This window comes from Toxorhynchites rutilus, chromosome 3, assembly GCF_029784135.1.
Source record: "Toxorhynchites rutilus septentrionalis strain SRP chromosome 3, ASM2978413v1, whole genome shotgun sequence".
NCBI lineage: Eukaryota > Metazoa > Arthropoda > Insecta > Diptera > Culicidae > Toxorhynchites > Toxorhynchites rutilus.
In genome coordinates this window covers 115,915,145-115,936,784 of record NC_073746.1, presented here as the reverse complement: position 1 = coordinate 115,936,784, position 21,640 = coordinate 115,915,145, and the positions used below count along the sequence as shown (strand labels likewise).

General features: G+C 36.7%; 1 protein-coding gene and 1 long non-coding RNA gene across 7 annotated transcripts in view; one reads left to right on the top strand and one right to left on the bottom strand.

The window, feature by feature from the left end:
• The window catches only part of LOC129780212 (uncharacterized), a 50,237-nt gene extending 40,647 nt beyond the window's left edge, over window positions 1-9,590 (top strand). Inside the window, exon 3 of the long non-coding RNA XR_008743867.1 lies at window positions 9,444-9,590. This is a non-coding gene — a long non-coding RNA (uncharacterized LOC129780212). The remainder of the gene's footprint in view (window positions 1-9,443) is intronic.
• Window positions 1-21,640, bottom strand: part of LOC129780208 (uncharacterized) — a 141,704-nt gene that overhangs the window by 4,298 nt on the left and 115,766 nt on the right. For all 6 annotated transcript variants that reach the window (XM_055788234.1, XM_055788236.1, XM_055788235.1 and 3 more), the window contains exons 3-4: window positions 21,024-21,268; window positions 24-690 (exon numbers count right to left, since the gene is read on the bottom strand). In XM_055788234.1, the coding sequence (XP_055644209.1) occupies window positions 24-690; window positions 21,024-21,268 (912 nt within the window). The remainder of the gene's footprint in view (window positions 1-23; window positions 691-21,023; window positions 21,269-21,640) is intronic.

Genomic DNA, 21,640 nt, shown 5'->3' with positions numbered 1-21,640 from the left:
CATTTCAATTTGTTTTACTGTACCTTATATCGGGACTGTTGGAGATCTGACTTCCGAGCACGATCGGAAGAAATTCGTTGTAGGTGATGTGTTGCACCTGCGCGATCACCGTCCGCCGAGTCTCGTAGAACAGTGTAGTGTCACTCCAGTCCGCGTTCAACTTCGACAGTTCATCCGCGATTCGGTTGTGCTCCTTCAGCAGGATCGTATGCAGCGCTCCGATGGCTCCCGGCTCGTTACATCTCAGGCAGGCTTTGATATCGACCTTTCCGGCGGTGAACGTTCTCAGAGCAAGAATTTCCTTCTCGGTCGTTCCGTACAGTCCCGAACCGTCCAAAAATCCAGAGGCTGCGTTCATTTGGTTGCGATGCTCGAACGTGCAAGTTGCCGGGTCATGCGAGGGTATCGAGCGTTTGTATTCCTTGCATCCGTCACCCATGCGGACGAAGCACTGGATTATTTCGTCGGTTGCTACATTGGAGGAGGTATTGTTTCGGCAGCACCGGAAGCTGGAATGTGGCGAAAGTATCTGCACCAGATCGTAGGCCAGCAGCTGACCCCACGCTGGTAGCATTGCGGTTACATGAGGATGCACGGCATCCACCGGTATCGAACGTTGCAGCCGTTCGATGATACTGTCCGGCGATGGCAGAGCGTGAGATCCTACCGAAGTGCGTGGCTTGATGGAGCCTGGAAAAGGTAAGATATATGTTGAGATGCTGCGATGCTCATTGGCTTAGGAGAGAAACGTTGCTAAAAAAATGAAGATGAAAAGATACTCTTTCACTAAGACAATCCACCGTGTCGCATTTATTTCAGAACTACAGGCAGACTGAAGCTTTCAACAGGATGTTCATAGTTCTCTCGCGTAAGTGCTAATCAAACATTTCATGGTGAGAGCTTAGGGTTCGATTTCGATAGTCGCCGAAATCGCCGAGATTATTTTTAAAGATGCGAGTTTCCATGGATTGTGATATACGAGTATCTTTAACTGTCGGATTCAAATACACTCAAGCTATTGTACAAAAATCTCAGTAAGTGCTAATAAACAATTTACAGAAGTTATATCACGTTGAGAAGGCGTTGTTGTTCCCTGGGAATGACAATGCACTTAAAAGTTCAATCATCTATAAGTAAAGAACTTTTTTTTGTATTATTGTTCATTCACGTAGTGATGCAATGTAGCTCTTAGATATCGCGGTACGGTTTTGTCGAAGTTTCAGTGTATGAAAATAGCTCATTTGTCCCAGAAAAAGCAATCTTTTATAGACTTAAAGATATTTTACAGGGTGGATACCGTGCCCAGGTGCAGACCCCGAACAATCAACAGGCGCCGGTGCGGAACAACTCTCAGCAACTGGCCAATACTCAGCTAACCATTAGTAATATATCCAGTAGCGAAACGATGTTGAACTCCCTGGACTGTCTCTCTACTAAAATGGCGAAAGTGCGACTATTTCTGTGAAAATTTAGCCCATTCGATCACGAGCGGTACGACAGTTTTATTCTTCCAAAACTAAAGTCGCTGTTCGGTGCGACAATTTGAAAATTTCAAACTAGACCACTAAGGATGATAGTGATAAAGACTAGACCTATTCTTGCAAGGTAAACAAAGTCGTTGTCGACTTCAAGTTTTCAAAGTTGACAGAAGAACGATTCAAGTGTCTCATTTACGTATATGTTCTTAAAACCAAACGAGAGACAGAAATTCGGAAGCACATTACCTATGAGCTCTGCGAATCGACAATACAATCGGCAAACCAGCAGTTTACATTGCCAAAATACAGGGTTTTCCATTTCGGGCTTCCGAAAGTATACAGCCCTGCGCTGACAACCGTTTGACATAGCTGTAAACCAAAGCGTCATATCGTTAGTTGAATGTCTGCCATTTAACAATATGGATCGTTTTAGCATCGCACAACGTGTTAATTTTGTTAAATTATACTATAAAAATGATGAAAAACCGGCAAATGTTTTTCGAGCATTACGGACGGATTTTGGTCGTCATGGACGGCCTACAGAGCACACAATTGCTAATGTAGTGCGTAAATTCAAACAAACTGGATCCGTAGCGGATATTGTGAAACCTGTACATCATCGTAATGTGCGTTCGGCCGAAAATATTGCTGCTGTTGCTGTCAGTGTGGAGGATGACCCGAATGTTTCGATTCCACGGCGTGCTCAGCAATTGGGCTTGTCAAACACATCATTGTGGCGAATTTTGCATTTGGACTTGCACCTGAATCCATATAAAGTCCAACTGGTACAAAAATTAGAGCGTGGTGACCATGGAATGCGTCGGGCATACGTCGATTGGGTGAACGAACAACAGCAGCAAAATGCTGAATTTTCGCATCAAATTTTCTTCAGCGATGAGGCACATTTCGAGCTCGGTGGCTATGTGAACACCCAAAATTTCCGTATATGGGGCTCAGAAAATCCACACGTGATTGTTGAGAGGCCATTGCATCCGCCGAAAGTCACTGTTTGGTGCGCATTATGGTCTGGTGGAGTCATCGGGCCGTATTTCTTTGAAAATGAGGACAGCGAGACGGTAACTGTGAATGGTGAGCGCTATGGCCGCATGTTAACCGATTTTTTTTTGCCACAAATTGAAGATATGGATACGGATGACATGTGGTTTCAGCAGGACGGCGCCACGTGCCACACAACACGACCGAACATGGCCATATATAATTTTTCGTTTAGAATAAATATCCTATTCAATAGTATATCAAGTTTTCAACAAGGAATCTGGAACAGTATTTTTTCCTTAATAATGATTTTATATCATAATATTGAGATTTTTATAAGTTGTACTTAGAGTTGTCTTCAGAGATGGTAACCTGAGAGGGGATACATTTACTTCACTACAAATCAAATCTAAATTATTATGACCGGCGACCTGCGGTTGAAGTAATTCGCTTTTATATATTTTATTATAGCTTTTATATTGTTATTAAAGCTTTTATATATTCGAGGTAATTTTGCATGTTGTTGCATCAGAAAAGTTTCTGGACAGAGACGAGACCGCCCAAAGAACACCAATCTCACTTCGGTGTTCTGCTGGGAATTCATTATTTTATCATAATCATTATTCATCATAATTTACCACTGGTTAATTTTGAGTACTGGTATAGAGTTAATACTGCTATGAGTTGATAATATATAATAAAATTATAACACATTAATAACAACATGAAATGTTAGTAATTACACCTTATTTACTTGTGAAAGATTTTTTTTTGTTTATTGTCTTATGATTTATCTTAAGTTAATAAGATTTTTTTTGTAATATCCGGTCAAATATTGGCCGGATAGCTACCGGTTGTCCGTTTCATCTCTAGTTTTAACTCTCCTGTACTCGCGCGCAAAATCATAACTCGTATATTCGCGCACGGTGTCACAGACTGTAATTTTGCTATTGTGTTTTTCTAGACTCGATGGTATCTAATTAAAGTAAAAATATATATATAATTGCATCTTCAAACTCCAGAAAATATTTTTTTTTCGCATCTTCTAGTTTTAATAGTCATTTAATTCACCCTTTTCAGAACAGAATTATTGATTCCCGGTCTGTGAGATCGTATGCTCGAGTACAGGATGGATAATTAAAGGAAAAAATGGTCATACTAATTAAAACTCAATAATAAATTGTTCTTTAAAATAAAAATAATTATCGGTTACTAAATCATTGATAAATAATATTTTATTTTTATTTTTTATTTTTTTTTAATCTCATCAAGCGATATCGTTGATTTTTTTTTAAATTGCACCTCTGAAGATTCAAAACATTTATTTTCCATTATTTTTTTTTATAAAAATACATCCAATATGATTATTATATTTCTCAATTACCAATAGGTATAAGAACTATCTGTCAGAAATATTGACCCCTATTATGTAAATTAAATCGCATAAATTGCATATTTTGAAACGAAAATTGGGATTTTTCTCCCAAAGCAATGCATCAGAAATGCAACAAGTAAACCAAAAAGCTCGATGAATTACAGCTTTCACCCGACTGCAAAATAGAGCATAGTTCTATTATTCATAATTCAATATTTAATTTCAGAAATTTCTAATTTCTCGTTCATCAATGTTGTTCTCTAAGGGGGTCTTCGTAGCCACTTGGTTACGCGTTCGCTTACCAAGCGATCGATCGTAAGTTCAAACTCAGGACCCTCAATTGACCATCTTTGTGTTGCTATAGAATAACTACGCAACCATCATCAGCGATGGAAATCGATCCACGGTGGAACAAAGATCGATTCATCCATACAACTGCTCTGCTCTGCAAGAAACATCGGGCTGCTGTTCTATAAATAACCCAACAATGATCAATATCAACTGTCTCCGCTGTCCGGTCTGCTGAACAATGGAAGAACAGAAAGAATACCCTTACGCCTAAATGGCTACTACTGTGTAATTTACCATAATGTAATGGAACAGAAAACTCAACGCCCAAATGGCTACTACTATCTACTGTGTAATTTACAATTTATAGAAACATAAACATATGTACATGTACACGATTAAAACCCGGCTCTGTTACAGCTAAAATGCAAATGAGCCTAATAAATTAATAAATGAAAAAAAAAATGTTGTTCTATGATTATGACTATATTTTATGAAACAACTCTGCATATACGAAACGTCTTTCTGCAATCCTTCCAATCGGGGCTCCGAGCAGCGGCTTCGAAATTTGCTATAGTTGCTCCGATATCTATTCCAGCATAAATTGCAATCTGACGTCAGCTTCATAAAGGGTGCATTTCTTCCGCAATAGCAGTTCAACAGCGACAAGAACTGGTTCGAGGGCATCAACCAATTTCTTTATCGCTGTTAGTTCTTCATCGTTGAAGCTGAATCTTGTGTTTCGTTTTCAGACCGAACAGCGATTTTTTGAACTGAAGTTCATAGGTCGTAAATCGGAAGTCGTAGATCTTATTTGATTCTCGAGTAATATTTCAAAGCGCCATAAAGGCAAACATTATTCATGGCGTAAAAAAATTACCAAAATTGCCGGTTATTGATTGTAAAATTAGCGGTAATTCGGAAATGGAAAATGACCCGATATTACCGGTAAAACCGGTTAACAATCCCTACTCGGAATACATTCAAAGCGTGTTATTTGGCTTAAGAAATCTCAAATAAGTATTAATAAATGACGCTAATTAATGCATACGTTGAGACGGCAAAAGTTCCACAGCGAACGTTAACGCCATTCAAGAAGAAGAAGAAGTAATTTAAAAATTATGAGATCTACAAAAAGTTGGTCAGGAAATGAAATGTAGGTTTTCATAAAAAAAATATCAAACAAATTTTTGGAAAAAATTTTCATTGAAGAAAAAGTATTTTGAAAATTAAAATTAATTTTTCACGAAAATATGTGTTTTCGAAATTCTGAAAAAAATAGATATAAATAGCCCTTAGAATTTCCAAAAAGTCCCCCATACATCGAAAGATAGGCACATTTTCGAACAACAACTTTTGACGTGGGACTACGTCTAACCGGAATATATGGGGGGTAAAATGAAAACATAAACACTGAACATGCAGGAAAAAATGCAAGATTTCGAATGCTTATAACTCGAACATTTTCTACTGGATCGGAAAGATGTTTGCATCAATTGATAGGGAATATTTCTACGCATTTATCGCAATTAATAAAATGTCATTTTTCATTAGATAAATAATTGAATAACTGTAAAATGTTAAGCGTTATCTAAACGCCCTAACTGCCTCGTTTTGATTGGCCCGATTTACGGTTTCCCCAACACAGACTTCAAAACCAAGCAGCGTTAGGGAAATCGGAATTGAAAATACATGAAAGTAGGGGGACTTTTGTTCTCTCCGAAATATGTTCCCTAACACAGACTTCAAAACCAAGCAGCATTGGCGAAATCGACATTGCAAATACATGAAAGTAGGGGCAGCTTTTGTTCCCACCGAAATGCGTTTCCCTAATGCAGACTTCAAGTCCAAGGAGCGTGGGAAAGTTAGCATTGCTAATACATGCAATTCGGGGGCATTTTTGTTCCGACTGAAATGTGTTTTCCTACCACAGACTTCAAATCCATGGAGCGAGGGAAAATTGGCATTGCTAATACATGCAAGTCGAGGGCAATTTGTTCCGACTAAAATATGTTTCCCCAACACAGGCTTCAGAAACAAGGTGTCCAGGGAAATTGGGATTGCAAATTCATGCAGGTCGGGAGTATTTTTGTTCCGACTGAAATCTGATTACCTATAAAGACTTCTAAACCAAGGTGTCTGGGGAAATCGCCATTGCAAATACATGCAAACTGCAATCAATACATACAAATGGTTACTAAGCTAAGATAGTCCCACGTCAACCTTGCGGTTATATCATAGATATAACCCACCCATTTTTCAAATTTTTTTTTTGAAAAAATGCTATTAATTTTCATTTGTTGAATGTGCGGCAGGGGATAATATGGAAAATGTGAAACAAGGAATTGAAAGCAATCTTGGAGAGAGGTTTAATACTTTCATACCAAAACCAATCAAACCAAAATTGAAAATTATTGGCATGAGTGATCGATATTCCTCTGAGGTTTTCATCGATTATTTAAAGAGTCAGAATGATAACATTGCTATCACTGATGTTAAGATTATTGCTATGTACGAAAATCCACGCTTGAAATATAATAAATATAACACAATTATTGAAGTTGATCATGACACTTATGGCCACCTAATGACTGCTGGTAAAGTGAGCGTTGGGTGGGATAAATGTAATGTGATTAAGGCCTTTAATGTTTTGCGATATTTTTAATGTGGAGAATTTGGGCATAAGAGCACAGACTGCAAAAAAGAACAAACATGTTCAAGATGTAATGGAGAACATAAAACATCTGAGTGTTCATCAACAGAATGGAAATGTATAAATTGCTTGAAAGTTAATAAGGAACAAAAATGAATTTGGATGAAAATCATCCAGCTTATAGTACACAGTGTCCTGTGTATCGGAGACTGCTGGAGAAGCAAAAAAGGAACATTTTTCATATTAAATAGCAATTTCGGAAGTCTACATGTGAAAGTAAGTTAGCAATAATCTATTTGCAGTGTTTGGATTTCGATCAAAATCGAATGATACACAATGTGTCATGCAAGTAAACTCTCACGAACATATAACCAAATATGAGAGGATCATTCAGATACTTGTATGAATGTCAGTAATCACTTGTGTAATATTTAGTGATTAAACTGAGAGAGGAACGAAGACTGTTGATTGCATATCCGATCTGTATCAAACATCGCATACCATTTTTGAAGCCTGCATACAAGTTTGAACCGCATATATCGTCCCATTTTACTATAGCGAAACCCACTGCACAGACAAGTGCAAAGCAATAAATGATACAAGAAAAATTACGTCATCATTACGTCACCATTTGCGGAGAGCAGCGAATGGGAAAAGAGATAAAACGCGAGAGTTTTTGCTTCTCACTGGAGCGGTGTTGCTAGTAAAACTATGCGGTCTATATGAATATACACATTTCAAGGGATAGAGGCGTTAAAAATGGAAAATATAATCTGACTACCCTTCCCGTAGCCTCTATCGAGCTAAATAATCATATAGTTTGCACTCTCTGAGACTTAAAAATCAGGATCTGCTACATTAGCTGAATATGAATCTTTCGCTTTGCGTTGTCCGTACGATCCTGCTGTTTCATGATGCATGGAGAGGTCGGTATGCATATGTTAGAGGCAAAGAAGAAAATAAGCTTTCTGCACCGAAAGCGTATATGATAGCTTTGCTTGCATGCTGGTGTGCAATGAAGTGCGAGCCGATGCAGAGTTGTCTCGTTCTCTTTTGTGTCGTGATTTGCAGCACATAACAACAATAGAATACCGCTGGGGGAAATGTTTCCTGAAAGATCATATTTGAACGAACGAAAGCGATTTTTTCAATGAGTGGATCATTTGGCAAACACTGTCTATTTGAATATAGTTGGGTTTTCTACAAATTACGCAGAAATGCGATTACTTGCAGAAAACATGCGTCCTCAGATGGTTTTTCTTTCTGAAACTCACATAGTTAATGAAGAATTATTTGACCAGTACAGCATACCGGGTTATAAAGTTTCTTTTGCTTGTCGCACTCCAAACACACAGGAGGTGTTGTAATTTATGCAAGAGAATCAGTTAATTTCAACATTCGGTTAAACGAAGCTGTTGAAAATATTTGGATCTTGGCTATTTCAGTTGAAAGGGGCATGCAGATGGGAAATTATGGGATTGTATGCCATTCGCCTAGTTCCAGCGACCAGCGATTTATTGAAATTTTGGAGAACTGGTGGGAAAATATTATTGATTGCAGCAAATTGAATGTAATTGCTGGTGATTTTAATATTGATTGGCTCAATGTACGAAATTCGAATCAATTGAAACAACTACAGGTTGGACTCGATTATCCGGAGTATTGATTTTTTTTTTCACTCCGGATAATCGAGTCAAAACAATTTTTTTTTCTCCATTTGTTTTTTTTGCATGTATTTTTTGTTTTTTGAAAATAAAAGAGGAATTTGATTTTTGATCCATCCCCTTAAAGTCAGAAAACACCTTTCTCACATGAAAAAAAATAATTTATCCAGATTCTCTCAGGAGTTGATAGATGATCATATTTAATGAAAAAAATCCTCCTACGCATATGTTCGAATTTCAACAATGACAGAGTTACAGAACTTTTTTTTTTGCTTCGGACTCTGTTGCTTCAAACTGGTTCTACATTAAAAAGTACGCTACGGAAGACGATTCTTTCATTTGAAAGATGAGAAAAATTAGTACAGGATATAGTAGTAGAACAACTAAATTAATGAATTTCAATAACATTTTGGAAGTGAAACACTTAAAAGTTAATATTTTTTAATGTGTTATTATTAATTTTATCCTAAAAATTTATTTTAAACTTGATTGTTTCTATCAATTAAAATGAAGTTCTTTAACCGCTCCACAATTTGTTCTTTGACGCACAACTTCTATCTTTCTTTATTTGGCTGCAATATCGATATAAACAGTTCCTGGTGAAAATTCAAGCAAAATCTTCAAAAATCACGATTTTTACCCCACTGTACATGTAATAGCCACTTAAACTTCACCTTAACGTTGAAAGGTTACATTTCTTCATGAAATAAGCCATATTTGAAATATAAAAAAAAAATATTTTTTTTCCAAATTGAATATAAGCGAGTCCAAAATTGTATATAATCGAATCACATATAATCGAGTCCGACCTGTACTGTATTCTCATTTCATTTGATACCAATATTGAGGGGATTGCAAAAAATACATAGTGAACCATTTTAGGTGGCTACGCAAAGCTTATGCGATTGAGCCTTACACTTACACTTACAAAAATGTCATTTTTGATGACATTCATTAGCATGTGTTGAGCGAATATTTTTGCATTACAGGGCCATCAAAACAAAACCCGGAGATCGGTTAGCTCCCACAATTATGGACTCTGTTTCGAGAGCGAAGAACTATGTATCGGCTCAAGGAGGAGCGTCACAGATAAAGTTGAAGGAAAATTCGAAGGCAAAGTTCAACAAAACCCTGTAAAAACATCATGTAATTCAGAGGCGAAAGACTTTTATATGACTTTTTTTATTGTATTGACACGACTTTCATAACCCATAAATAAAAAAAATAAATTCAAAGTGAAAATAAACCTTTACTTTCATTTGTTTCCCTTTACTTTCCGATACAGATTTTTTATACAGATTTTTTGGCTGAAATACAGATGTACAGATTTTTTCACAAAATTTTACAGACTTAAATGTGGTAACCCTGTGGTAATACACAATTAACGGGATTGCAGTGTTTGCAAAATAAGGTAATGCGTTTGATTTTAAGATGTAGTAGATACACTTCTTCTAGTTTGATGTTGGACGCGCTACAAAGGCTATCTGTGAAGCAAAGAATTTATTACTTGACAATGGTGTTCATCATAAAAATTTTAAACGATATGCTGCCTCGATATTTGTGTGATCGAATTGAAAGAGGAAGTGATTTCCATAGATACAATACAAGAAACGCGAATGATGCAAGAACACCCAACTTTATGTTTAGTAGGTCGCAAAAGGTATAATTTTTTTCAATTCGATGCCCAGAGAAATTAAACGTGCGGCAACAATGGCAGAGTTTAAGAAAATGTGTATATCACGCGTAAAATCTGTTTTGTAAACTGGTTTTATCAATTTTTTCTGGATAATTCATTTATGTTTCCAATTGATTAAAATTTATAAAATTTATTTACAGATTTAACTAGCATGTTCGTACTGATGATGATGATTTTTTTTTGTTTTGTTAATGTTAATGTTTGTTATTGTAAAAAAAATGAGCGTTGTATACGGAAGTCTGAGCCTCGCGCGCGTTTGGTAAGCCTGCATTATGTTAAGTGAATACTGGCAGAACATTGATACTTAATGGAATTTTTATGTGGGGTCTGAAGTGGAAACTGGAATGGGGATAGCTCATTCAGAATTGTCGTAAACTATCTTTTTATCGGATGGTTATATCGAGTATTTCTGAATTGTGGCAGATCTCTATCATGTTCTAAGTAGACACTTTTAGATATTGGTTTCAATTCCCAATCTGTCAAGGATCTTCCCGGGTTGGAAATTTTCTTGACATGCCTTGAAAAAACTTTGGGCCTAAAGTTGAGATTATTTATATGTTAACTAGCTAACCCGGCAAACTTCGTCTCGCCCATTTACTTGATTAATTCTCGAGTAATGCAGAAATTTGTGTTTTATTTGTATGGCAGCCACCCCTAAGAGTGGGGGGAGGGGTATCTAACCACCATTTTGGTGAGGGGAAGAATGAATCATGAACCCAACTTCAGCTGATTCTACAAAGCCACACCATCGGCTCTTTTTAGTGTCTCGGATACAACCCCCTATAATTTTTCTCCTTGTTCATGGGTTCATGTTCATGTTCATGATAAATGTGATTCATTTACATTTCATTTGATACTTCAGGACAGCGATGATTCCACATCACAAGGTTTTTGGAACTGGAACGCATCGATCGCATGCGGAGCAGCTGAACCTCTCGAACTGATTAAGTGCGAGGATTTCAAAACCACAATTCGCCACGCGCGTGCTGCGAGTGTGGATACCTAATCTGTTCAGCTCCACACATAAAACATCCCCTATCCGTCTGAAAAACGGCATTTTTACTACGTTTTATGAGACGAGCCCCTGAATACGATCGAGTATGAAAACCATGTCGAATCAATAGGTTGCTCAGTGCCAGCCGTGGAATCGTTTTATACACCCCTTTATTCTCTAATCTGTTCCGGTTCAACATTTACTGGTTTTGAACGACTTTGTTGTTACCGGCTGGAGTGGAGTCTCATTAGGATCGCAGCCTTGGGGGAGGAAGAAGCTTTACTACATTAGAATGACATTCAGCTTAACCATAATATTATATGTCTTACGGCCGGATCTAGCTTAGTGTCACTATTCAAAAGATGTCCTGGAGTGGTACGAAGCTAGCGGAAGCTAGCACTTCCGTACCCAGGGACATGAACCACCTCCTCCACCGCACCGGAACTAAGGTCTATTGAAAATACTGGGTTATTATGAAGCAAACACAACGGAAGTTTCCCAAGGAGGTCAAATCTGAAGATGACATAAATATTGTATATTGAATTACAATTTAGACCAGTTGAATTTCAGAGTGTATTCGAACATCTATCAAATGAGTATATTGTATAGACACTTTAGATAATTCGTGTATTCAACATTCGGCGGGATAAACGTACTGCTGTCAAAGTTGTTGAAATAAACTTTCTTTCCGACTTCGACACCCAAACAAGTCACACGACTTTTTATTTTACTCCGAAGAATTTTACAAAGTATCATTTAGTAGATTCCCTCGGATTTCCCTCGGTGATCCAGAACACATTAGTGGCGACGAGGATAAACGAGAAACGGTCAGCGACCATTTGAAGAAGCAGCGGCAGTTTTCTAATCAGCCACTTTGATCCGGAAAAATAAAACACGGTAAAAGATAACAAAACAATTGTGGACCAAATAAATTTTTGGTAAGGTATTGTGCGATCATTGTTTAGTGGTGACAAATGCTTTCGTAAACCAATGCGCCATTTGATTTTCGCGGACGTTTGTTTCTTCAACAAAGGAATACAATTAACACAACTAAATCTTCTATTTCTAAGAAAGTGCATTTGAAAGAAAAGTTTTCTTTGTTAATAAAAGTTAATAAAAGTGGTTTTTCTTTTTATTTTGAGTTAGAAAGCGCTCGTAAACATTCGGTAAATTAACCGGCGGCAATCATTTTTATAGATCTTGAAATTTGCTGGTGTTTGCCATTGACATCGCGGAGGTAATTTTGCTGAAAATCGGTTGGTGCTCGCTTTTGGCATCGGATGAGTGTGGCAGTTGGTTTGGTGAGTTGTATCATTTGATTTATAGACAACTAAGAGAAGTTGAAAACAGACATTCGAGCATTTTCGAGCAAGCAGCTCATTTTGAGTGACTTTTATATTTTGACTCGGAGTGCATGATTTTTTCTTCTATAAATAACATTAGTGGTCCCTGCTTGTTAAATGTATCTATTGAAAATGATCCTGTAAAGATGGAGATTAATAGTGGCTCTTCTGTATCAGTGATGAGTGAAAATTTGTTTGTTTCAAAATTCAACACTCCCTTGGTGAAAAGTTAAAAACAATTAGTTGTAATTTACGGTTCCAGGTTAAAGGTTTCTGGAAAAGTTGAAGTTATTGTTGAATATAGAGAGAAGAAAGTGAAATTGAATCTTTTGGTTATTGACTGTGTCACCAGTTCGTTCCTTTGCTGGGTAGATCATGGTTGGATGATTTTTTTCCCAACTCGAGACATTTTTTGGTGATTCAATACCAATCAATTAAATTATAGAAAAACAAAACAACGCACTAATTGCTGGAATAAAATTAAAGTTTTCTGACGTTTTTGTGAAGGATTTTTCTGTTCAAATAAATAATTTTGAAGCCGATTTGGTTATGAATAATGACATTAGAATTTTTAAGAAGGCGAATGACGTTCCCTATTTTTCAGGGCAGAAGGTTTTAAGTTGTTTAGATAAATTAGGGAAAGATAACGTTATAATTCCTATTCAAACTAATGAGTGGGCATGCCCTGTGGTTGTAGTTGTCAAAAAAAAACAATGATAAAAAATTTGTAATTGACTGCAAAGTTTTTATTAACAAGGTTATTATAGTGAATGCCTATCCATTGCCAGTTACTCAGAATCTTTTTGCTAGATTAGCTGGAAGTAGCGTTTTTTGTGCGTTAGATTTAGAGGGAGCGTACACACACCTATCAATGTCTGAACGCTCTCGAAAATTTATGGTGTTTAACACAATTAAAGAATATTTTACATATAATAGACTGCTACAGGGCGCTTTCTCTACTGCATCTATCTTCCAGCAAGTAATGGATCAGGTTTTGTATGACATTGAAAATCTTGTTGCTGCTTGTGATGTTTGTTCAAGTATGGCAATTGTTCCAAAGCAAAGCATTACTTCAAAGTGGATCACTACTACGAGACCATTCAGTAGAATAAATATACATTTCAGTTGTTTTGAGTTTTTGCTAGAGCCTGGTATGCTGGATTTAAGCTCAGATGATCAAATTAATCCTTTTCTATTTAATTATAGAAATTATAACATGGCAGTATCCCTCCTAAAAGAATATTTAGTTATACACCAAAGATGTTGATTGATTTGATCGAAAATTATAAGCAATTGTTGGTACTTCATGCGCTTGATGATGCTTCTAAATCTAATAATGACAATCATCAACATGATCCTTTACATACGCAGATGCCTGTGGATATCGTGTGGTACAAGCATAACATTCCGCATTTACGTGAAAAATGGATTAATAAATGGTTTTTAAAACAATTCTCTAAAAAATTTTCACAGATCACGGTTGGAAACGAGACGACTACTATCGTTCATCTAACGCAGGTCAGAGTCGTTAAGGACACACAAGGAACATCGGGTCAGCCCGGGCCGCCGTTGACATTGGTCGAAACTGGTTGGCCAATACCGACTTCCTATGAAACCGAAATGCCAACCATGGATGAGAGAAATGATGTTCGGTCGGTTCGAAACAAGAATCAATCAACAATAAATGGAATCAGAAAGAGAAAGTATCAGCCTGAATCGGTAGTGCTAACTGGCCTATCAAGGCGTTCGAAGAGAGTGAAGAAGCCAAGAATAGAAAACAAATATGTATATGAATATTTTGGAATTATTGTTCTTATTTCTGAATTTTTGTAAGGGGGAAGAGCTATTGTATGTTGAGTTACAATTTAGATTAGTTGAATTTCAAAGTGTATTCGAAAATCTATCAAATGAGTATATTGTATAGACGCTTTAGATAACTTCAATTATTCGTGTATTCAACATTCGGCAGGATAAACATACTGCTGTCAAAGTAGTTCCTTTAAGCGGACCTTACACGGTCAACTTTATTGACAATATGAAATCCGGATTTTCTGATTTTCGGGCATCAATATCGTGACATTTCATATGGATGCATGATGTTGACGTTTTACCTTACGAACTTCCAGACTGAGTTGCCAGATCTGCAAGCGGACATTTAATTTTTGTTAGTCTTTTTTGCGATTGCAATTAAAATTTATAAACTTCTGAAATTGTAGGAATCATAAATGAAAGCATTACAGGTCTGTCCAATTAGAGAAATGTCGCATTAAATGTAAATTACTTCACTTCAAATAGCAAAATACAGTACTTTTCACGATACAAATCAAAACCTCAAAGTGAACTGACAATGTGATGGTGAGAAAGTGAATGAAAATTAACAACGTGTTAGGAATTTTTTAACGTTGAACTCGGTCATTCTTTGCGCTAACTAATGCACTTTAGTCTAAGTTGTGTGTTTCTTCACACTCCGCTATAAAATGTGGAGAATGAGAAGATCTGGGAAAATTACAGATGAAAAAACATAATGTGTTAATTTAAGCTACAGTAGAATTCCGATTATCCGCGGAATAGTCAGGCAAACTCACCGCGAATAACGAAAATCGCGGATGACCGATTAAAGGACTAAAAGAGAGATGCAAACACAAAAAAAGATGCTTCAATATAAAAACTATGTTTTATTAATACAGAAATCATTAAACTATCCATCTATAACGTCGTGCACACCTGTGGCTAAATAATGTAAAAGTCATGACCACAACAAAAGAGCATGGGCCTACTACTCACTAACAAATTCCGGAAAGACCTATTGATTTACTATGGAACTCGCAGTTGCAAATAATCCACAGGGCGGATCACCCACTCGCGGATAATCGGGGTTCTACTGTCATAGTCTTATTTATGGAATAAAAACATTTGCTTGCAGATATAATAACTTGCATATATTTTCGTAAACTAAAATAACAGTCTGTATTTGTGAAGCGAGTATTATGATGTGTTTTTAAGAAGGAAAAACGAATTCTTAAGTGTAAATTATGAATGAAAATTGTTTTTCCGTATCAAATTAGTATTCTATGTGAATGCAAATCACTTTTTTTTCTGCAAGTGGTGAGAAAATCCCATGCAAACATTATTTCTGAAATTGACGTTATATTATAATAATACATTTCAGTAGGATTATCTGAAGATTCAGAGATAATAGGTTAAGTTAGGGTTAGAACTACGCGCTTCAAGTGATTAATTAATACCAAGCAGATATTTTCATTCAAGTTTTACCAATTGAAAATTGCCTTTTAACCTTCTAATCTGATGGAGCATAGTTTGGATCCCAAACCCGAATGTCGCCACTAGTCATCGCGGATACTTTTGTTGTTTCGGGTTGAGGGCGATATTGACCGTGTAAGGTGGCAAAATACTGATTGAGGTTAGATCGGATGTCGAAAGCCTAGCTGTCACGATATTGAAGACTCTTATTGTCAATAATTTTGATCGTGTAAGGTATCCATAAGCGGACCTTACAGGGTCAATATGATTGTCAATATGATAACATTTGAGAGCATAATGACAGCTGAACACAGCCGACGACGCAGAAATCCGGATTTTCAGATTTTCGAGCATCAATATCGTGACATTTCATATAAATGAATGATGTTGACGTTTTATCTCTCGGACTTCCACACTGAGTTGCCAGATTTACCAGATTTGAAAGCGTGCCTGTAAATTTGCAGACATTTCGTTTTTGTTAGTATTTTAATACGATTGCAATTGAATTTTATAAACTTAAGAAATTCTAGGAAACATACATGTTATTTTTAATAGAAAAATACGGTAGTTTTCGCAATAGAAATCAAAACCGCAAAGTAAAATGACAATGTGATGTTGAGAGAGTGGATAAAACTTAACAGCGTTTTACGATTTTTTTTAATGTTCTGAATTCGGTTATTTTTAGCGCTAGCAAGCGGGGCAACCATTTTAGTCTAAGTTGTGTGTTTCTTCACATTCCGTTATGAAATTTGGGGAATGGGAAGATGTTGGAAAATCACTAGCAAGAAAAAAACTGGCGTTAATTTAAGGTATATGGGGAATATGATCTGTAAATTAAATATGAGGGGCTCAAAACGAAAGGGGTGACTTGATCGATTTTATTTTCATCAACTTTTTCTTTCGTGAATAACTCATCTGCTCGGAATGTGTTTGCAGTTAAGTTATAACCAAAGTGACCAGAGTCGATGAAGAGAAACTCGAACATGTCCCTTACATCCCTTTCCTTCTGAGCCCCCCATATAATCTTATTCATAAAATAAAAACATTTGCTTGCAGACAATATTGCATATATTTTCGCAAACTAAAAAAACTGGCATCTCTGAAATTGAAAGGAACAGCCTGTATTTGTGAAGTGAGTATTATGATGTGTTTTTGAGTAGGAAAAATGAATTTTAAAGTATAAGTTATGAATTAAAATTAACTTTTCAGAACCGAATGAGTATCCTATGCGAATGTAAATCACTTTTATTCTGCAAGTGGTGAGAAAATACTCTACGAAAATTGTGTCTGATATTAACTTTATATCATAATATACCATAACATACCACGTGGACAGAAAAATCATGTTTTTGAACACCCCCGTCCCCCACCGTGGACAAACGTGGACTTTTTCTATACCCCTCCTCCTGTTGTCCACGTGGACATTACACCAATTATTTCTAAAAAAAATCAAAATAAAATTGAACTTTGCTTAAATTTCATTTTGGGATTGCTTTTATTTTCTATTTTATAGTTTTATGGATAAAAATGTTAGCTTTATTAATAATAACGGTTTATTTAAAAATCATTTATTCGCTTTCCAACATTCCCCGGAAAGTTATTTGTATCGCTATATAATTTCTTCCAAATTCCACTTATGTTGTCAGATTGTTTTCACCGCTAAAATCCACATAAAAAATTTACTTTTTAGAATAGATTCACTATTCTTGGGAATTCTTTATTATTATTCTTATCATAATTATTATCATACTCAATTATTAACCGACGTAAACTGGTTGAGCTGTATATGTTTTCAAAAAAATCAGACAACGAAATTTAGGGCTTCATTACAAAATGGTTATTGAAATCACGAAACAAAGCAGCAGTGATAAAAAAAATCGATATCGGTCATGCTATTCAAGTTATAAGAATGTCGTGTTAAATTATGTAGTGTTGGTTTCTTTAACACACAAATGGCGGCTCAAACGAACAATGAACCTGCATCATGATCGCTGGCTTCATGAACCAATGATCTTTCTGTTCAACCTCGTATGTCTTGGAAAATTTTAGGTTGTTCCCGAATTCGTGCCGGCTTTAACCGTCTAACGGACTGTGAGAACTAGGCATGTAATCAACGCAAAGTACAATACAGCCACATGTTTGCATGCTGAAATACACAAAAGATTTTTTTCAATAAACAAAACAATTGAAAACATAAAAAAAATTGGTGGTAATATAGTTGCCACCTGCACATCTAGCGGTGAATACTTGATTATACACCCATGCCTCGCTATACGGCCGCTCTTTATACTGCATTTCGCTAAAACGGCCCTCTTCAATTAAAGCACGTTTTCGATTTACGGCCTAAATGTTTCGCATGAATGTCGGCATGATATCTTGGGTTTACATGATTCGAAATCGGGGTTTACAAAAAAAAAAATTATGCCAAATGTTCTCAAATTGCACGAAAAAACTGTTTTTTGTCGAAAATTGATTCTGAGAAAAACGTGTTCTTGGATGATTTTTAGGTTTTCAAAAAACTCAATTCATCCTTTGATCTATGACACATATTAAACGTAATATGAAGTTCTATGTTAATATTTTATGTAAAAATGAATGTACTTTTTATGTATATATTTTTAATTTAAATGAAAAAAATGCATTTTGGATGAATCATGTTACATATTCAACAAATTTGGAGTCGAACCTATTGAATTTGTATGAATTTGGATTGTAATAATTGATTCCTTATACGACTTTTCGCTTTGCGGGCAAATTTCGTGGAACGTATCTAGGCCGTAAAGCGAGGTATGGGTGTATTTGAATTTATGATGTTAGTTTCAACAAAAACAATTAATAAAATTCATGATCAGGCTCAGCAGGTCCTAAACAGTTCATATGTATTGAAAACTTCAACAATAGACTGTTTTTCAATGACTTCGGGAAATTTGCTCTTGCTGCTCTAAATTGGGAGTTGTTAACACGAAAATTACTACAAAATGAAAAGTTTTTAATTTTTTCGCGCTCAAAAAAATATCAGACACGTTGCTAGATATCAGAACTAGCTATAACAGTTAGGCTTTAAGTAATATTTTTTTGTTAAAGAAGAGAAAAAAATAAAATCGTTGGTGGCAATATAGTTACCACTACCCGTAAAAGGGTTCAGGAAAAAAAATCCAAAGCATCACTCTTATAGACACACAATTATTCGAATATATTGGGTCATTTAAAAAGTATCCGCGTTTTTCTGTTTGATTTCAGAAAAAAAAAATTGAAGTAAAACTACGTCTAACCCGGAAATTAGGGGGTAAAATGAAAATCTAGGCACTGAACAAGTAGGAAAAAATCAAAGATTTCGAGCGCTTATAACTCGATCATTTCTTGATAGATCGCAAAGATGTTTGCAGGGTCTGGGTTATACCGTGGATGCATCAAAGCTTCTCAACTAATCGCCCTATTTTCTTGGCGCGCCATCAGAGATTTATGTGACACTTTTTTGTTGATCGATTTTGGTGGATTCTTCCATAATCGCCTCGTGAAAACTATCCAGTTGTGAACCGCACAACAATGAATTAACTATTTGGCTATGTACCTCCTCATGATCGAAGATTCGCTTCCAGTTCCACCGTACACACAGCGTCCCTTTTTTAAAGTCAAGGCTTTGATAATTATTTGTAGTGGTTTGTCTTGCTTATCCCATGATATTTTGCGAACGATATCGTATTCTCCTATTTCTATCACCCGTGATTATTTGCTCCAGAAATGGGTTGATTTAGTTGTGCTTTGCTGATGAAAATTAGTCAATCAACTTCCTTTAGAATAATTCATGTGACTTCCAAACATCGAGTTTCTCTGCGTGTCCTCTTTTTCAAACTATTGATTGCCCAATTCTTATTCTTAGTTTACACAGTGTGTGATATTGCTGAATCGATCCTTCCGCAACATCTAAGCCCAACCTCCCAAAATATGTAAAAAACTGGGCAAGGTTATTTTTTATGCTATTCTATGAGTCGAAATTATTGCGCTCAAGAAAAGTGACCCGAACAATTGATAACCGGAAGGTGCAATATCTGGTGAGGACGACGGGTGAAATAGCGCACCTTAGGGAAACATGACATTTTCGGTCGGGCTGTTAAAGAGAATGAAATTTGACATTGTCCGGTGGAATACGACGTCTATCATATTGGCTAATTCTGTTAGTTAGTTCTGGATCGCTGACTTTTATTTCGTTTAGTTATAAGCATTCTTTGATGGTGTATTCGTCCTGGCGGAATGTAAATAAGTTCATCACTCTCAGTTCATGTGCGTTACCCTCAGAATACGCATTTCAGCGAAACAGTTCAATGATATGAAAAAATATGGTCTTTTACGGAGTACACGAAAGGAGCGGCAAGATTGAAATTCGATGTAAATGCAGAGCAGATTTCATTCATTTTTGATTATATTGTATTTTCAGAAATATTTATTTTATGTGTCCACATGAACATTATTTAAACCCCCTCCTCCCTCACCCTGGACAAGCGTGGACATTTTCGTACCCCCCACCCCCTCTAAAGTTGTCCACGTGTTATGTGGACAGACCCTAATAAGTTTTAGTTTAATAATAAATTTAGCCGATAAATTTAGAGGAAAGAAATTAAGTTTGGGTTATGACTACGTGCTTCAAGTAATTAAATAATGCCAAGTAGAAATTTTCATTCAAATTATACCAATTTAAAATTGCCTTTGAGCCTTCTAATTCTGATGGTAAATACTTTGGATCCCAAACTCGAATGTCGCCACTAGTCATCGCGGATATTTTCGTTGTCCGGGTTGATGGCGATATTGATCGTGTAAGGTGGCAACATATTGATTGAGGTTAGATCGAAACGAAAAGCCTGGCTGTCACGATTTTGAAGACTAATATTGTCAATTATTTTAATCGTGTAAGGTGCCCATTAAAAGGAAAATTTCGGCTGTTTCCTCAGCTATGACTTGACGAATGTTGTTTTTCAACTGCTCAAGAGTTTTCGGAGTGCGTGAACGATCTTTGTTAGCTCTACAAGAAAGTGTTCAGCACTGTAAAATCTCGGAAGCTAATTGAAATCTCCGAATCTGGAAAATACGCGATTGGGGAATTTTTGAGCAATAATACCGATTCTGCTTGAGAAGCGCGAAGCGGCAAAATTTTAATTAGATTTTTTTCGGTCCATTAAATTTGTACTGCTTGCGAATAGCGATGTTTGTGGTGTTATCATTTTGTCAAAATCGACTCTCCGATCAGACCCAGAACGGTGGAATGCACATTCGAACTTACCATCGGAATAGTCCGGTTTCAGCAGCCGCATGAACGGATCTCCCCGGGCGCCCCAGTAGCGGTGGTTGAAGTTGTTGCATTCGCCCGAGGCAGACCGGAACTTGCTCGGGGGACATGGCTGGGGCTGTGCCACTCTGCACTGAGAATTACCCGGGTTTGATCTCTCCAGCAGAAGCGCCGATCGGGCTCGATCCTTCAGCTCGGCGCCATTTAGACCGACAGCGAGTAGCGTGACTAGACATATACTGTGAATGGAGAAGATCAGAGAGGAGAACACAATTTAGTTCGATTCGGGATGGCAAAGTTTAAAATTTCGATTAGATTATTCTAATCCAATTGCTTGATAAATCAATCACGCCCCCAAGATATTCTCTAAGCCACTTAACAATTAAACCGATTATCCCCGGATGGAGACGATTTCAAGCGCAGATTGACAGCTTGAAACACTTTGGAATTGAATGTGTCGTCGGCGATTGACATCTCTCGACGGGGCAGATTGCACCACAGAGTTCAGCTCGGTCCGGAGAACGTGATTCGCTGCGGATGATAAGGTTGAATCGCTAATTTTCTGTTTGTCTCCGCGTTTGCCAGTTTATGTGTTTGTTCGCGTTCGTGTG